This window comes from Gymnogyps californianus, chromosome 2, assembly GCF_018139145.2.
Source record: "Gymnogyps californianus isolate 813 chromosome 2, ASM1813914v2, whole genome shotgun sequence".
Lineage (NCBI taxonomy): Eukaryota > Metazoa > Chordata > Aves > Accipitriformes > Cathartidae > Gymnogyps > Gymnogyps californianus.
In genome coordinates, this window is record NC_059472.1 from 158,840,160 (window position 1) to 158,857,789 (window position 17,630).

Sequence of the window (17,630 nt, forward strand, 5' to 3'; positions counted from 1 at the left end):
AACCATGCGTTATGAGAAGAAATACTATCTCAGAAAAAAATTTTTCTAAAAGTTGTATTTTAAAAAGCCACACTTGGAGGTGCTTCACAAAAGGAAACAGAGCTCTGGGTGCAGAGCGCTCTGGCAACAGGGCAGATCTCAGGTACCTGTGGCTGTCAGGCTTTGGGGAGGTGACCGTAAAATACATAAACGGCTATACCAAACAACTGAAGTGGGTAAGTTGAACAACATTCACATTTTAATATCTGTAACAATTCACTTTAATGCACATCTCTTACCTTTTTGCCAGTTAGCAAATCCTCTCCAAGCAAGTCATCATCAAGTTCACTGGAAAACATTAACAAATTTAAGAAGTTGAACCTTAGAAAACAGAAACAAACACCATATAAGGTATATGCCTTAAAAAACTAACTTGAATTGTTGCTGAGTCTGCACAAAGCTTTCCTTTTAGCAAAGCATTCAGTAAGTTGACAAAGGAGATATATAATTTAAATGAAACAATAGACTGTGCATATTAAGAGTGGTGTTGTGCAGTCATTTCGTTTTCATATGCTCTCCCTTCCATATCCCTCCAACTGTAACACAGCACAAAGCTAGACAAAGCACAGGCATTTAAAACACAGTTAGCTAAGTCCCCACACCAGATCCTTCACTTCAAGGCCGTTTGGGCATATTGTCCAAACTGCTGTTTCCCACCTCCCCAGGGAAGAAGCAAGTGAGACAGTAATGTCCTGTGGGCAAGACTCAAGTCTACAGGCCACCACGTGGCCCAAGCTGCGCTTCAGCAAGGAGGCAGTGGGAGGCCAGCCGGCTTGGGAGCCACTTAGGCCTAGATCTTTCATAAATACTTTATTCCCTCCTCCTCAAGTTAAGGGTAAGGTCAGACAGACTTTTGTAGGATGACAAAATCAAATGTATGTTTCACCATCTTGATAAGTGTGGCTAAGAATTCAGGAAGCACAGAAATACCTGGCTTACAAAACTTCTGCCATCACATAGCATCTGTCCCATAAATAGGATGCAACACAAAGAACTACAGTCCAGATCAGTTAAACTTTAGGACAACTGCTTAATCTCATTCTTCCTTTAGAGAAAGAATTATCTAGTGACAGGAATAAACAGATTCCCCCTTCTATAATAAACACTTATTGCTGACAAATGCCCGTATTAGAACATGCGTGTCATAATACTAAAATGAGATGCCAGAGATTTGAAATACGAGCTGTAATTCAAGAATGTGAACCTATTTCTACCTGCACAACTTTAAAAAAACCAACGAAAAATCCACAAAACCCTATGCCTTAGATACTATGTGAAAATTAAATATCCCAAAGTGAGAATGGGCCATATGAACAGAATGGGAACGTATGTAAGAGCTCCTTAGGACTATATAGGAAATACTTGAAAATGGGGAAGCCAATCCCAAGACACAAATCAGTGCTAAAAGTTGTTTTTGCAGATGGATACATCTCTTTCAGAGCTGATTACTGTACAGATAATGCAGGGGGGCAATAAAAATCTTGTGGGCTGGAAGAGAACAGATGATATTCCAAATCAGCCCTAAATAGGATGTTATCATCAGTACACAGTATTTGTCCAGAGTTACTGATTTCAAACAGTTCCAGGAATGACTGATCATTAACAAATAGCAATTGTTTTGTGCTCACTGCAATATTAAACAAAAATTGGGACATAAGACATATCACACATTCCAAAGAGCAAACTGACTAGAATTTAAGCCCTTTATTTCAGAGACAGAAAACTCTACATAACAGAAATGGTTTCAGAAGAATTTAGAGCCAAAACTGAAGTAGGAAAAAGTCACTAATCTCTTCAACTGGCAGTAATCTGACAAATACACCAAAAGGTTTGAAAATATTTCCCAGCACTATGGTCCACCACTGACAGCTTTTAATAAAACTGCACTAGAGAAATTCCAAAAGATGGCAAGAGCATGTGTTATAGCAGCATTCAAAGACAAAAAGCAAGTTCAGGTAGTAAGAAATTCAGACCAAAAAGGAATGGAAAAGAAAGCAAAAGATTAATTTAATTATCTTAGTTAGGGCTGTTCAACACATTACTAAAAAACATCCTTCGTGTGATTGTTTAAAAAATATTAAACATTTTGTCAATAGAAGTAATTGCATATGTAGTCCAGATTTTTAAAAGCTTTGGCTTATTACTTGACAGTCAAAAAAATTAGCCCTAGCACATAAATGAAGCTCATAACAGAAACAAAAATGTTTCACAGAATGCCCCTCAAAACCTATTGAAATATTCAATGTCATTCAAAATTTTCATTAGTAAATTAAAAGAAGAAAAATCACCATTGGTAACTTTTTGAATAAACAAAGTAACAGTGAAAAGCCTGCACAGGCAAGCAGATCTATCTCGAGCTTATTTTAAAATAGCCAAATCTGAAATTATCTATCAGAAAGAAGAAGGACCAGAATTACCAGATCTGACTATTAAAAAAAAAAGAAAAAGAAAAAAAATCCCAAATACTAAAAGATCTCAGGGTAGCTGAGAAACAGGCAAAAATGAATGGTTGCTATCTGATACCACACAAAGCCACATAAAATAAACTGGAATAAAAGTACACATCTGTGATAGTTCCAAAGGCACCTCACCCTCACTATCATCAAGACACAAAGGTCTTTCCAAAACTACAATTCTAGGAAATTAGGGTTAAGATAATTTAAGAGTTCACTGCTTTCACAAGAGACCCATTTCCTCCCCTTCCTCAACTCCCAGTACTCAACATTCCCCTCACTGAATAAATTCAGTTCACCAAATGAGGAAGAGAAAGTAATAATAAAGACAGACAACAAAAAGTGGAAAGTTTTCTGTCAGTGTAGAGAAACGAATAATCTCAGAGAAGGGTCAGAACAAGTGAATTTCAGCAAAAGTCAACTGTTAAATCTCACACCATAGCACCAGAACTGCATGTTTTTCCCAAACCCAAGCTTTGGGCTACTTAGAGATAAATGTATACATTAACAGCCAGTGCTAAAGATGTCAGACTGGCCCTTTCTGGCCTCCTATTTCATGAGCATGCCTCATTAAACACGAGCAGTAGCAAGGACACAAGTGTTTCAGGAAAAGGATTTGTAAAAAAATGTAATGGGAAAAATTCTCCAAGAACAATGTTACATTTGTACTCCCAAATAACAGTGGCCTTCCAACTCTCAGTTATCACTCTTCAGTGTTTGAGAAAGAAAAGAGATCTGAAAGAAAAGAGATCTGGAAATTCAAAATTATTTAAATGACTGGGGGATGGGACTCAGCTAAGTAGCAACACAGTAAGAGTTGATGGTTTATCAAGATGTATGACTAACAACGTAACCCCTTCACCCTCCCCACAAAAAAAGTGATTTAGGTTGCAAAACAAAGCATGAAGGATTAAAAAAAGCCAAAAAACAAGTCCACTGTGTTCATTCAGCCTTTTTTCCATCTTCAAGAAACTGTGTCCTCTACTGAATTAGGCCAGTAGTTAAAAAAATTCATGCAATTGCATTAGGCAACAACATATCCATGTACAGCACTTGTAATTGCCCAGACAACCACAGAACTTAGCACTTCCAAAGACAGCTTGGCAATCTAAAAAGAATTAATAATAATAAAAATAATAAAAATTCCAACACATGCAAATAAAATAATATTCTATTAGATACAGTTGTAAAAAAAATTTTCTGAAATTATCAGCAAGATGAAACTCTGGAATCTCCAGTGCTGCACCTGAAACCCCTTACAATTTCACTAAACAATATGATTTTTGATCATCTATCTCAAATTATGTGCAGCTAATAATAAACACATAAACAAAAACTTTTTTCTGAAACTGAACCCTTGCATGTTTCAAAGTCTCAGGTTATAGAGTGTTTTTGCTAAGCTTTCTCAAGTCCTATAAGAATAACTTTGCCACAGGGAGTTTACCATTTGCAATAAGCTTACAACTTCCAATACAACGGCTGACTCTTCCAAATTTTCTGAAGTGTTAAGAGGAGGACAGCTAAAAACAAATGTGACCAGCCAGCATCTTAGAGCCCACCTATTAAAACCATGAAGTCACCAAAGGCAAAAAGTTCAGAAAATATTCTAATACAAAGCTTTTTGCCTGTAATATTGGCTTCAGTATTGCTGAATACCCAGAGCTGGGGCTGGGAGGCAGCACAGTACAGTGACCCAGCCTGAACAAGTTATTTTAATTACACTCTCAAACCAGATCGGGTCCTTGATGCAGTTCACCATCCCACCCACAAACAGCTGTGCTGGCATGACAGAGAGCAGACACCCCTCACCAGCATACGGCAGAACACCCTGTATACTGAAGCTATTGTCCAAATTCCTTATTCACTCTTACCTCCTAAAGCAATGAGAACTACCCGCTTAACCTAGCAGAAAAGCACAGAAGAGGAAACTAATGCCTCTGGAATGACGATAAACGTAGACTAGCTGATTCACTCCAAGGGCTCAGCTCAGTGGAAAACTACTTAGAGCAAATTTGTTTACTACAATCACTTGAATGATTATTAGAAAAGACAAAAATCTATTTGGAATGTTTTTTTCCCATTTTTACAGTGAAAACCACTGGCAAAGTCTGAACAAGTCTCTCTATTACTAAAAAGGAATAATAATTAAAAAAAACACCACAAAAAAGTGAAAAGTTTTCTCCCAGAAAGACTAGACAAGTCTAGCCAGCAGCTTGATTCAAGTCTTTCCCAGCTGGAGTGCCTTCGTGTAAAAGAACACGCTCTTATTCTCCCCCAAAATAACCCAGTTCACACATACTTCTAAATGTTTACAACAGTCATATTTTTCAATAGACGCCCATACCTAAGCTACATTACTCTTCCCCAATGTAAAACTGAACTAGGACTTTGAGGATAAGAAGTTAACTTTTTTTTTTAAACTAGATGTTTAAGTTGGGCAAATTCAAGTCCTAGCAAAAACCTAACTATTTAAACCACTGAGATCTACTAAATATTTAAAAGGAAAACCAGGACATTAATTGCAAAGTTAATTACACACCACAAATATTCTGTATGTATCCAATTTTAAATGGTATCTCTTCACAGCGCTCTCTATATTCCTCAAGGCAAGTACATGTTTGGCACAATCTAGCATCGGCTGACACATGCATAACAACCAACATCTTCATTAGGATCTAAATGTGAGCTACTCTAAATGTTAGAATACAAAATGCCAGAATGGGAAAACAGAGCAATGTAATTCAGCATACAGAAACTGAACATGAAAATATTCTACCTACCTGTCCCAGTCGTCATCTCCAGCTCTTCTTCTCCAAGACCTTTCTGCACCAGGCTTATCAAACTGATCAAAGTCATCATCTGTAAAGAAGGTGGCTACATTAAATAAGTCTTACTGAAATGAAAGGTTTCTGAAACAACCACATAGGCAGGATTGGGGGGGGGGGGGGGGGTGGTGTAGGTTCAGAAGATGCAAAAATACCTTTTACTACTTTTCACGTTAACTGAGGAAAACAGATAAATACCAACATGCTTCAATAATAATAAAAAAAACCCATAATGTACTATATAGCTTTCCCTCTTCTCACTATTGAGGTGAGGATGACCTGAGGAAAACAGAAAATGAGATAAATCTCCAGAAAATTTTGCCAACGAAGGCCATTCCAGAGACAGGAGCTCCCCAGAAATGCATGAAACTGAGGTGCAATGGAGGTGAAGGGAGCCACATCTGCCAGATCTCTGCTTGCCTTGGGGGCCACAAGCTCATCCACCCACACTGACCCTGCAAAGGCACTTTGAAAACAGGAGTAAACCTCAGGTCAGCACAAGGCAGGACGGTACCAGCAACCCGAAACAGAAAAGGGAAGTCAGGTGTAATACACCATCAGTTATCTCAACTGGGGCATTAAAAACCCTAGAAGTCATTGAAACAGTTCACACTGTGTACCTAAGCATGTACATGCCTTCCAAGATAAAACTGGTGCTCCATATATTTCTCTCAACAAGTACCTTCACTTTAGCCCATCAAATCACAAATTACTCTTGCATAGCTTAGTTTGCAAAGGACAATTTTGCTTGTTAAAAACGTTAAATCCTTCATTTATCTGCAACAGAAATGCAAAGCTCATCTGCTCTGTGCAAACATCCAGATGTCTCATCATCTGTAAACTGGAAGCAAATACCTTCAGAAACACTCAACCCTCACTCTCCCATCCCATGGCTACAGCCCAACACAGAAGGCACACCTGGATTTAGTGTCTTTTCACACATTTTAATGACTCTTACAAGAGTCAAACAAATGGGCAAATAAAAGTTACACTCAACACAGGGGGAAACCAGCTGCAGTTTAATGGTCTGCAAAATACAGGAGGTTGAGCAATCCAGTCCTTGCAGTCTGACAGTCCAAATTGGTGATCACTAAGATGCCATATATCCAGTCATTCTCCTGTCTCTATTTGCACTCAACTCTTTGACCAAGTACAATGCCAAGGATCAACTCGTTTTTTGTGTTTTGTTTGGCTTTTTTAATGAACCTTCAAAACCAAATCTGTCTTCAGCTCTTTAAACTCAACCCAGTATCCTTCAGTGAATATTCCCCACATGCAATGACAAACATATCCACATCTTAATTCATATAATCAAAATACAGGTGTTAGTGACCAATAGTTTAAAAGGAGGTAAAAATATTAAGAAGAGAAAATTCATTTATTGCAATGTCACTAAATTAAGAGCTTTCAAACCAGAAATTTCAATCATAAATAGCTATGAAAATAAGACTGCTCAGTACGAATTACGATGCAACATAAGTCAAGTGTGGCAACTTTTTTGTTTTGAAACAATAGGTAAAAACAATTCCCTTTGATCAGGTTCCCCCCTTTACTGCCTACAGATACTTTTATATTTTAACTAATCTTCTATATTTAAACTAATTTACATGGACTGTCATGTCCTGCCAAAAGGGAGGGAGAGGTGACTCAGATTCGCCGATTCTCTTGGTGTGGAATAGAGCGTACAAAACACTAGGTCCGTAACCAAAGACTTTTATTCAATAGCTCCAGACAACTGGCAAATAATCAGACAGCAAATTCCTTACTGCTCGCACACGTGTGGGGTTTGTACCTTGTGTTACTCATTAGAGAAGAAAAGCAAAAGAATAAAGAGAAGGGGCGAGAGAAGGGGCGAGAGAAGGGCGAGAGAAGGGGCGAGAGAAGGGGCGAGAGAAGGGGCGAGAGAAGGGGCGAGAGAAGGGGCGAGAGAAGGGGCGAGAGAAGGGGCGAGAGAAGGGGCGAGAGAAGGGGCGAGAGAAGGGGCGAGAGAAGGGGCGAGAGAAGGGGCGAGAGAAGGGGCGAGAGAAGGGGCGAGAGAAGGGGCGAGAGAAGGGGCGAGAGAAGGGGCGAGAGAAGGGGCGAGAGAAGGGGCGAGAGAAGGGCGAGAGAAGGGGCGAGAGAAGGGCGAGAGAAGGGGCGAGAGAAGGGGCGAGAGAAGGGGCGAGAGAAGGGGCGAGAGAAGGGGCGAGAGAAGGGGCGAGAGAAGGGGCGAGAGAAGGGGCGAGAGAAGGGGCGAGAGAAGGGGCGAGAGAAGGGGCGAGAGAAGGGGCGAGAGAAGGGGCGAGAGAAGGGGCGAGAGAAGGGGCGAGAGAAGGGGCGAGAGAAGGGGCGAGAGAAGGGGCGAGAGAAGGGGCGAGAGAAGGGGCGAGAGAAGGGGCGAGAGAAGGGGCGAGAGAAGGGGCGAGAGAAGGGGCGAGAGAAGGGGCGAGAGAAGGGGCGAGAGAAGGGGCGAGAGAAGGGGCGAGAGAAGGGGCGAGAGAAGGGGCGAGAGAAGGGGCGAGAGAAGGATCACCAGTCCAGGTTCCAGCATTGGTCCAGCCAACGAGGGGGGTCTCTGGTCTGCAGGAGCGCTCGTTCAGAAGTTCTTCCTCTTTCTTTTCCCTTTCTTTTTTGGCACTTGCCTTCTCCTCATATTCTTATCCTTCAATGTGGACCACCTCTTCTCTGAATTAGCTTCACTTGCTATGTAAATTAGCATGCATGCTCCTTGCAGGTGGGGGGGGGGGGGCAGGTCTTTTTGGTCTGGAATTGAGTCAGTGGTCGCAATCTCCCCCTGCCACATTCACCTTTTCCCTAGTTATTGGAGTTTTTTGCTGGCTTCACCACTTCTTGGGCAATCATCCAGCCTTTGGCAGGCTGTTCCCTCTTATCAGTCTTTAGTTCTTCTTCAAGGATCGTTTGATCTTTCCTCACTTGCGAGTGTTTGAGACATTCCTCGGACAGGCGCAGGGGATCTGCACCCCCCCCACCCCCCCCCCCCCCCCCACCCCCGTTCCCTTATCAAGTTTTGTCTCCTGCCGTTGTCTGTATCCTTCTGAGCAAACAGCTCTTTGTTCCAGGGAGTTACAAGTTAACCTTGGTGTTAGATTGTTTGTTCTTCCAGTTGGTCTCCTATGCTAACACCATTGAAACAAACAGTTGTTTTACATTTCTCTGCTCAAACATCTACATATTGCAACCTCCTTCTATTCCAATTCCTATTTTACCCACAGGGGAAAGCCAGACAGATATACAATCTTCCTCTTGAACACCAAATTATCCAATTTTGTAGTCTCTGAAAAAAACACCACCTTGCTCTCCTCATGGTCATTCAAAATCATGCTGCAGTGATTATCTTAGTGCATTGACATTTTAAGGGCACAAATATCCTGTACTGTCATTGTTCTTACAGCTGGATTGCAGTAATCCACTGACTTGATGTAACCACCTCCAAAGATTGATTTTTTTTTTTTTTAAGGTAATGCGACTGGTTTTGCAGCATCCCAAATTACAAGTGTCCACATGTTGACTAACACAGCTCAAGACAACAACTTCTTTTTAACCTATGCCTGCTTGTTTGCAAGATATATTTTTTCATGCCAGGCACCACTTTTAGAACTACAGAGAGCTGTATTATAAACCAACACCACTTGAAGACAAAATTCTAGCTCTTCAGCACACAATTCTTACACAGATGGACCTTCATGTCAGCCAGGTTTAAATCTAGACCACACAAAGTTACATGCCAAACCCTTCTTCTCTGTTGAGATCTCTCTACAGAAAATAGATATTAAAGTTTCACGGCCATAAAAGTGCTTCAACCTAGCATTACTGCTAGTGAAGAAACAATACCAAAAGAGGGTCCAAGTTCCTGCCAAGCTTCTAGTGTAGACCCGGACCCCCACTCAGCCAACATCACGAACCTCTACCCTCCAGCTCTTCCAACCCCTCCAACTTTCTCACATCCTATTCCTTATTTATGGGCAACTCCTACCAAAATCCAAAGCTGAATTACATCCATGCAAAGCCCTTTTCACAAGTCCCCTCTCGCAGGATGCATACAAAAGCCTCAGAAATGACTGGTCAATCTGTGTGTGGTGACTACAGCTTATAAGAACTGTTCCACAGATGTCCCCACCACCTCCCTGTTCTCATCTCTTCTCTCCCCATCTCATCACACACTTATGATATAAAGGTCTTTGGGACAGAGGGAGCCAGCTTTTCTTTTTTATGCTTATTTGTTCTGTGACAGCTGACACTGAGCATTACAAATTATGCCATTTTGACATTAAGTGTTGTCAGAGCCCAAAGCAGGTTGTAGCTCTCCTTTAGAAAAGGAGGTCACAACAGTCACGCATCTACAAATACATAAGCTTTTTAAGCAGGAAAGCGTCCATTGTAGCAGTTGGAAGAGGTTTTGTATTTCTTCCAGCAGTATCAGTGCAGCCTAGAAAGGTAGCCGTACACAGCAATTGTTGCTAAGACATGCAATGCAATGGCTACAGCTCCTTGTTTCAATTCAAGGCTCTTACGGCAAAGCTCACCAAGATGTGTGCACATTAGCTGGGTATCAACTGGAAGATCCTGACAGGTGAGCACTAAACACACTAAGCCCCCTCTCTAACTTCCAGGCAGCACTAGAAGGAAAAAAAACAAACAAGACCTATATTTGATAGGAATATTTGATACCAAAAAAGCACTAACTGAATAAGTAAGCAGGGCAGACCAGTTATACAGGAAAACAAAAGAAATAATCCACCACTTGGCTCTTCCTACTGCAGCTCTAAGAAAATGGCCATTATCAAAGTGACAGAGAAGTTGCAGGATGCTGCAGAGACTGACTAAAGCTGGCTGTTTTGTTAGACCAGCCTGCCTCACAAGGCTCTGGCCAGCTGTGAACCAGAATAAGCACAAATACAGCCAAACACACTTGGTTCCCCACACTAAAAGGTTCCTGTTTGCTTTATACTTACCCTGGTGTAGCAAAAGCAGTGCTACAAGCTGTTCTATACAGCTTAATTTTTGGTTTTATGGTATATGCCCAGAACTGTTATTTTTTTTCCTGCTTAATAAGAACAGATCATCCACACTAGAAATCCGCAAAATACAAGCCTCATTTCCTCTTTGGCTATACTGACGGTAGTTTCTAACTCTGTGGACACCCTTTCAATAAAACCTTCACTAATCATTTTTCTATGTAAAATGGAAGTCCTAAGCTACACAGTCAAGTCTCACAAGCGTAGGAGGTGAATCAGCAGGAACACTGCAGAGCTCTTAACATCTTAAAATGGTACCAGCATAGCCTAGAAAGGTAGCAACAGTTGCTATGTAGGGCTAAGATGGAGTATTTTACTGCAATGAGATGGCCAAGACTTCTAGACTGGGAAAAACATTTGATGACTGCATCATTCATCTTCCTAGAAATAGACGTGCACACTTTCTGGAACACTAACCACTTGCTGTCTCATAAACCTTAACAGTTCAAAATTTTGTATTTTGGTTTGCTTCAATATTACACTACCATGAACATAAAACATACTATTAGTTTTAGGCATTGAAAAAGCATTGAAGATTTCTCTTTATCCAAAACAAGATGGAGATGCCACAATGATCCAATAGTTCAATGGATAAAGAAGTATTACACAGTTTACCCAACAGGTCTTTTAATAAAGTAACTAAGCTGCACTGCTTTTGGCAGAACAGGTAAGGGAGCTATTCAAAAGAAAAAGAAAACTAGAGGAAAAAAGTCATTTACCACATGAAAAAACATCAATTCTCTCTGCTTAGATTTAATGCTGAACAAGCCCATCTTGATCTATCCCATTCCCCAGCATCATATTTAAAACACTCAACATGACAACTTGACAGCCTTTCAAGCACAAGTCTCCGGATTAAAAACAGCTTACCAGCTTATCTTTACATAATAGTTTATTTCTACAGAATATTTTTCTTCATATTTCATTGCAAAAGGTTACACAACACATAGGTATTGTAAAGCCTCAATTTTCAGGAACTAAGCATACCATTTAAAAACAGACCTATGTTTCTGTCCAATAGTGAACTGAATTTCGGTATCTCTTGCTATGTGATACAGAAGAATAACGGGTTTCATGAGGAACAGCCGTGTCTAAAACATAGGCTGGCAATGTAATTGTACTATTAACACCAGCTGAACAAAAACTTCTGGTAACAAATCACAACAGCATCTAGCAGTAGAAACACAAGGTCAACAGGAACTCCTGAACCCGAGTCTGTGATGTAAACCTAACGCGTTATGAAGCACACTATGAATCCAGTCCCATTTATTACAGATAATCAAGCTCTCTACCCCATCATAAAAATCCCATTCACTCCTACTACCGCATTATGCACAAGAACACATGTGCACAAACACACCACACTCAAACACGAACAGTTAATTTATCTGTTCAGGAACAGACATCACGTAGTCTTTATATTGGTAAACAATTACTCATAGAAGGCTTAAGTATTCAGTGACTCAGTATTTATAAGAATGTAACAATTGCATAACATGTTCCTCAACTAGTGTATTGCATGTTTTCTTTTTACTCCTATAGGACAGAGTTTAGCTTCCTCAAAGAAATAAAGCAGAAAAATTAATTTCTACAGGAGATAAGTTATTTCTACCTTCTCAAAAAACAGCTTTTTTTTAAGAGAGTTTGTCATCATACAAAGCAAGTCACTAGCAATAAGCAAGAACAGAACTAATTACAATATGCTGCCTGGAATTGAAGTTCTCTAACCACTGCTTGAAAGAAACAGTACTTTTTTTTTCTTTTTCTTTTTTTTTTTTTTTAAATAAACTACATCTAAACCCAAAACCACCAAGCCACAAAAAAACATTTCCAAAGTCTGCTTGGATTTGAAAATATATTTGCTTTGGAAAAACATTTTAAAAGTGTCATAGTCCTTGCCTCACAAACACTGAACAATGAATGAAGGCCAAGAGTTTAAATGAAATCCACATGAACTCCACATTCCCAAATGGCTTTGGACACTGATGAGAAACTGCAACTCTCCAGAAACCCTCCAGCATCTTTCACAGTAACCAAAAGTTATAGTTAAAACTGAGGATGCATTACAGCAGAATATAACACAGGACCAATCACATGACTGACTTGGAGGTTTTTTGGTGAAGTCAGTGACAACCATCATCTTAAATTATTCTGGACAACAAGTTCTATGTGACCTAAAATCTGAGGTTTAGTATTTGATGCAATAAAGCATTGTTTGGCTTTTGTAAAAACAAGTGATACTAAGGCTATGTTTAATTTAGATGACCTGAAATGAGAGAACATTCAGAAGAACATAACTTTCAGTGAAAACTTGTCAAAGAAGCATAAAGAGATTAAAAATCACTATGCTTTAAAGCAAATCTGCCTGCCACAAGCTCATTCAAGTACTAATGTTTTCTGGCACTAGTCCTTAGCTGGTACAATAGCCCATGATCATATATTTGTACTTCATGAATTGTAAACTCTATAGGCCTTTGACACTTACAGGAGTTTTAGTGTGTGCATATCCCAATAAAGTTATAGCCCTCTAAGTTATAGTGACCAGTTGCATCAGTCCACCTAATAAAGTAGGATGCAATACCCACAGACACCAAAATACAGCCAGCACTCCACCTGCTTTCATCTAGGCACAAATGCAGAATCTATTTCCAGTTCCTGTATGCTGCTGCCGAATAGCCTGAAGCACGACAAATTCAATTGAATTTGTCACACTGGAGAATTTTTACATCATCTTTGAATTGGATAGTGACCCACAACACAGAGAAAGGTGCTCGCTGTGCTAGCAGTATAAGCTTTTTTCCAATTTTTATCAACAGCTTCACAAGAGGTTTTTAAAGCCAATACATTGCTGAGAGCACAACAGCAGCCCTCAGATTAGTTAAAATGAAATTAAACTGATGACAGCTTAGGTTCAAGCTGCAGGATTGACGTAACAGACTCAGTGGTAGAGAAACACCCATTCACCTACTCTTGGTACAGGACTTCCAGTAGGAATATGGGGTAGACATGTATAGATGGGGCCCTCTTCAGCTCCTCCTCCGCCCCATCCCTTGTCATGATTCACACCCCAAGGATATCTACACTCCAAGTCTTCTAGACCACTGAAGTTCATGACAAGTCAATTAATCTGAAAGGAAGAAAACTTACAATAGTTTTCCCTTACTTCAGTATGGCAAACAATCAAGATTAGAAGTGCTCCTTGCTTTGTTTTACTGATGGTTTGTTGTTTACCCTGTAACCATCTCTCCCTAAATGAGATTACTGCAATCAATTTACAGCTAGATTTTAAATACCAAGAAAAAATTTCAGCATCTATACACCACAGTTTTTACGTTACACTATAAACAGATGATCACTAAATCATAGAGCAGTCCAGGTTGGAAGGGACCTTGAAAGACCATCTGGTGCTACCTTTCGTGGGAAAGGGAGCCTAGATGAGATAGATTATCTAGCACCCTGTCCAATTGCATCTTGAAAACCTCCAGTGATGGGGACTCCACCATGTCCCTGAGGAGGTTGCTCCAGTGACTCATTGTTCTCACTGTAAAAAAAATGTCTTGCATAGAGTGAAGCCTCTCCTGGTGCAACTTGTAGCTGTGGCCCCTTGTCTTCTACATGTGGCTCCTTGTGAAGAGAGGCCCTCCATCCTCTTTGTAGTTGCCCTTTAAGTAACATGATTTTACTCAACATTCAACATGTTTGCTCTGGTTCTGTTTTTATATGAAAGTTTGAATCAAAGTTTTGGAACCATTGTCTTAACCATGTCAATGGACTAATGAGCAACTATAAGCCCTCAAAGTCCCTCATCATCACTAGCACAGCTACCTTGAACTTCTATATTTCAATACAGCCATTCTAGAACTAGAAACAAGTTGAATGAGGCTGCATAGCAAAGGAATTTGTGAAGTAATATGAAGCGGTGAATCACTTCCAGAGACCTCACAGACCACCACTTGAAAACTTTCCAGTTTATGTTTGTAAAACCTACCACTGAAAGAGCCTTTACCTTCATCCTTACAAAGTTTAGCTGCACCAACACGAGTATCTGGTCACAAAAGTACATATGAATACTTTATTCTTATGAATCAAGCCAGTATTTCTCAAGAGCCTAAAAATTATAAATGACCAATGAGTCCACACATGCTCTCCAACAGACAAATCACCTTCCTTCCATCCCATCAAATATATTTAAATGTTCAGCCGACATAGCCATTTCACACTTCATTTTTCAGCCCTGCATCATATCCTTACAGAATATTTAAACTTTAATCTGCATCTTCAAAGCCAAAACTATCCCACTGTGTCAACTGTTACCCTGCAATGCCATCAAATTAACACTCCATTTATTTTTCCAAAACCCATTTTGTACTACTTTACCAATCATTAGAGACTTTTTTTTTTTTAAGACAACACTGGAGTGCTGTTATCTCCATATTTTAAAGTCTTTCCCTCCCCCCAAAAACTAAATCCAAAATATTAGTTCCTACAGTTAAAACTTTAACTGACCAAAAACATTTAAGCCAAATAACCACTTAGTCCTGGGCTTCTTTCCCATTTGTTACCACTACTGACTTTGGATAGTAGTCCCTTTCCAAAAAGAGTTGCATATACCACTCCTGCAAGTTCTAGGCTTTTTTACTAGGTTTTAAAAGTGTATTTAACAACTTCAACCAGGAATTTTCCTTGACTAGTCATATGGACATAAGTGTGACACCTCTGGGTTTCTTCATTCAGCCAAGTGCTGCACAGTGACCACCTAGACTAAACAAACACTGTTTACATGGGGCAAGGATCGTATTTAATTGGCCACCATTTATTGATGAGCACAGTGTTAACGCTGAACAAACAACAACCAACCACTTGTGCCGACTTAGTACAAAGGGATCCTAATTCATGGTTAGACACAAATGGTACTCCACAACAAAAAACTAGTCTTGAAACTGCAGTTTCACCACTTGGTTGAAGGTGGTCTGTTGCATATACCTTTGCACATGAAAGCATGCTCACTCAACTTGCAGTAGAGTTTTAAACACAAGAACCAAAATGCTTCAAAAGTGACACTTTCTTTAAATTACTCTGAGCTCATATTACTACAAAAAAAAACTTCCAGAGATAGAACACGCATGCAAAGTTTACTTCCACAGCACATATAACTGATCTGAACCACAGAAACTAGCACAAAGATTTTTGTAAAATAACTTAAACGTTGCAATATATTTAACACCATTAAAACAATGGCCAAGATATTTGAATATTTACTGGTTTACCAATCAGTGCTGTCCTTCCTAGCCTTCTTCCCAAACTCAACTCCTAAATTTGGGAATTTCTTTGTAACATTTACCTTTAGTAAGAAATTTAATTGTGTTTATGTACTTTGTTACCAATTAAGCTAACAATGGCGAACAGTCTGACCACTTAGGTGAGTGATCACAGGACAAGCCACACTCTTCTCCATGACACCTACTTACAGAAAAAACAGACTAAAATCATCACAAACTTTTGTACAGACAAGGACAAGTGGGTCAACTGACAACTCTGACCAGCCTTTATCAAAACTGTTATTCCTAGTGAAAGCAAGGCCCACAGCACCAGAAACAGACATGTTCTCCTAACTGTATCTCTCTTGAACACCCCAGTGTGACTCCTGCAAGTCTTTAACTACTCAACCAAATGTTCTCATTTTAAAATTTGCTTAATATACCAATCAGAACCACAGAGGGTTTTGAGTTGTCACTTAAAATGCTGTGAAAAGAAGCGTCCTTAGTCAAGAAGAGCAGCAGTGGCACACCTGAGAGTCCTAGGGTCAAGCACTGACTTCATTTTACACTTTCCAAGTGAAACCTTATGCTTCTGGGCAGGCCATAAAATAAATTATAACTACTCCCCGGATGAGAGATAAGTTATTCAAACAGGTCACACACTATAGCTGTAAGAAGTATGGGAATGAATGTTTTTCAGTAAACACATCCATCCCACCCAGAGGTCCCACACCTGTGCTGAGCGATGAAGCTGTTGCCCCTTCCCGGCTCTGCCCCGGCCAAGGGGAGACAACAGTTCCCATCACCGCACGACGCTGACTCCCATTAGCAAGAGAGGAGCTCCTGGGGCCTTGCGGTGCCAGGGGAGCTCCTGCTCCCCTCCGGGAGCGCGGGGCCCACCCGATCCGCGCCCCGCCGGCACCCTCGAGCACGCAAATCCCGCCGCCCCCGCCCAGGCGAAAGACGGAGAGGCGGCGGGGGGAGGCGGCGGGGGGCGGCGGCGCCACCGCCCCAGGAAGGCCCCGCAGCCCACGGCTCTCCGCAGCCCACGGCTCCCCTCAGCCCCGCCGGCCGCTCCGCCCCCACTGAGGCCCCGCGCCGCGGCGGCAGCCGGCCCCGCTCCCCCAGGCGAGGCCCCGGAGCCCCGAGCCCCCCACCCGCGCCCAGGCGAAGCCCTTGGGGGCCGCGATACCCACCTGCGCCTCCTCCCAGGGCGGCAGCCATGGCTCTTCGCCTTGCCCAGGCGGCGGCGGCTCCCGGCAGCGACCCCGTGCCGCCCCCAGGAGCGGCGGGGAGCGGGGGGACGGGGAAGGGCTCGGATTCGGCGCCCGGCGGCTCCCCCTCCCGCCGCACGCACCCACCGCGGGAGAACAACAAACTACCACAACATGGCGGCCGCCACCGCCGTCGCTGTCGCCGCCGCCCCCGCGCTGCATCATGGGATGGCGGAGGACCGGACCCTCCCTCGCGGGGAGGGCGGGCAGCGGGCGCCGCTGGTTGGTTAGCCAGGGCCCGGGCGCTCCGCACGCCGGCCACCGTCAGCCCCCTCGGCGCATGCGCCGAACGGCCTCCTCCCGCCGGCGCCGGGCGGGCTGGGCAGGAGTGCGCATGTGTCACAGCGTGGCACGTGCCGCCGCGGATGGGCGGGGATGCGCGTGCGCGCGGGGCAGTGAGGCGGGGCGGAAGGCTGCCGTGCGGGCGGCATGGCGGCGGGGCCCGTGGTGCGCAGCGGCTGTGGGGAAGGGCCGTGGAGCCGTGCCCGAGTGCTTCCGCACCCTGCCCGGGGGCTCCGCGGGCAGTCCGAGGTGCTGGGCCTAGCTTCCCTCTCACCGGGGAGCAGGCCCGCCGGCCTCCGGCCCTGAGGGAGGTTGCTGGCGCGGCCTGCCTGCCTGCGTGCGGAGGCGGCGGCCGAGCCGGCTGCGGTGCCTTTACCTGACTGGGACAAATAGTGGAGAGGGGGAACGGGAGAAAGAGGCGCTGCTTTTCAGTGCTCCCACACCTCCCTCACGAGGGTATGTAGATGTCTCTTGCCAAAGTGGG

At 42.5% G+C, this 17,630-nt stretch overlaps 1 protein-coding gene across 6 annotated transcripts in view; it reads right to left on the reverse strand.

Moving 5' to 3' along the window:
- RBM33 (RNA binding motif protein 33) overlaps nucleotides 1–16,915 on the reverse strand; it is a 107,794-nt gene extending 90,879 nt beyond the window's left edge. For all 6 annotated transcript variants that reach the window (XM_050892716.1, XM_050892718.1, XM_050892717.1 and 3 more), the window contains exons 1-3: nucleotides 16,787–16,915; nucleotides 5,273–5,351; nucleotides 279–327 (exon numbers count right to left, since the gene is read on the reverse strand). In XM_050892716.1, coding sequence (XP_050748673.1) covers nucleotides 279–327; nucleotides 5,273–5,351; nucleotides 16,787–16,814 — 156 coding nt within the window. In that variant the 5' untranslated portion in view covers nucleotides 16,815–16,915. The remainder of the gene's footprint in view (nucleotides 1–278; nucleotides 328–5,272; nucleotides 5,352–16,786) is intronic.
- Between the last annotated feature and the right edge of the window lie 715 nt (nucleotides 16,916–17,630).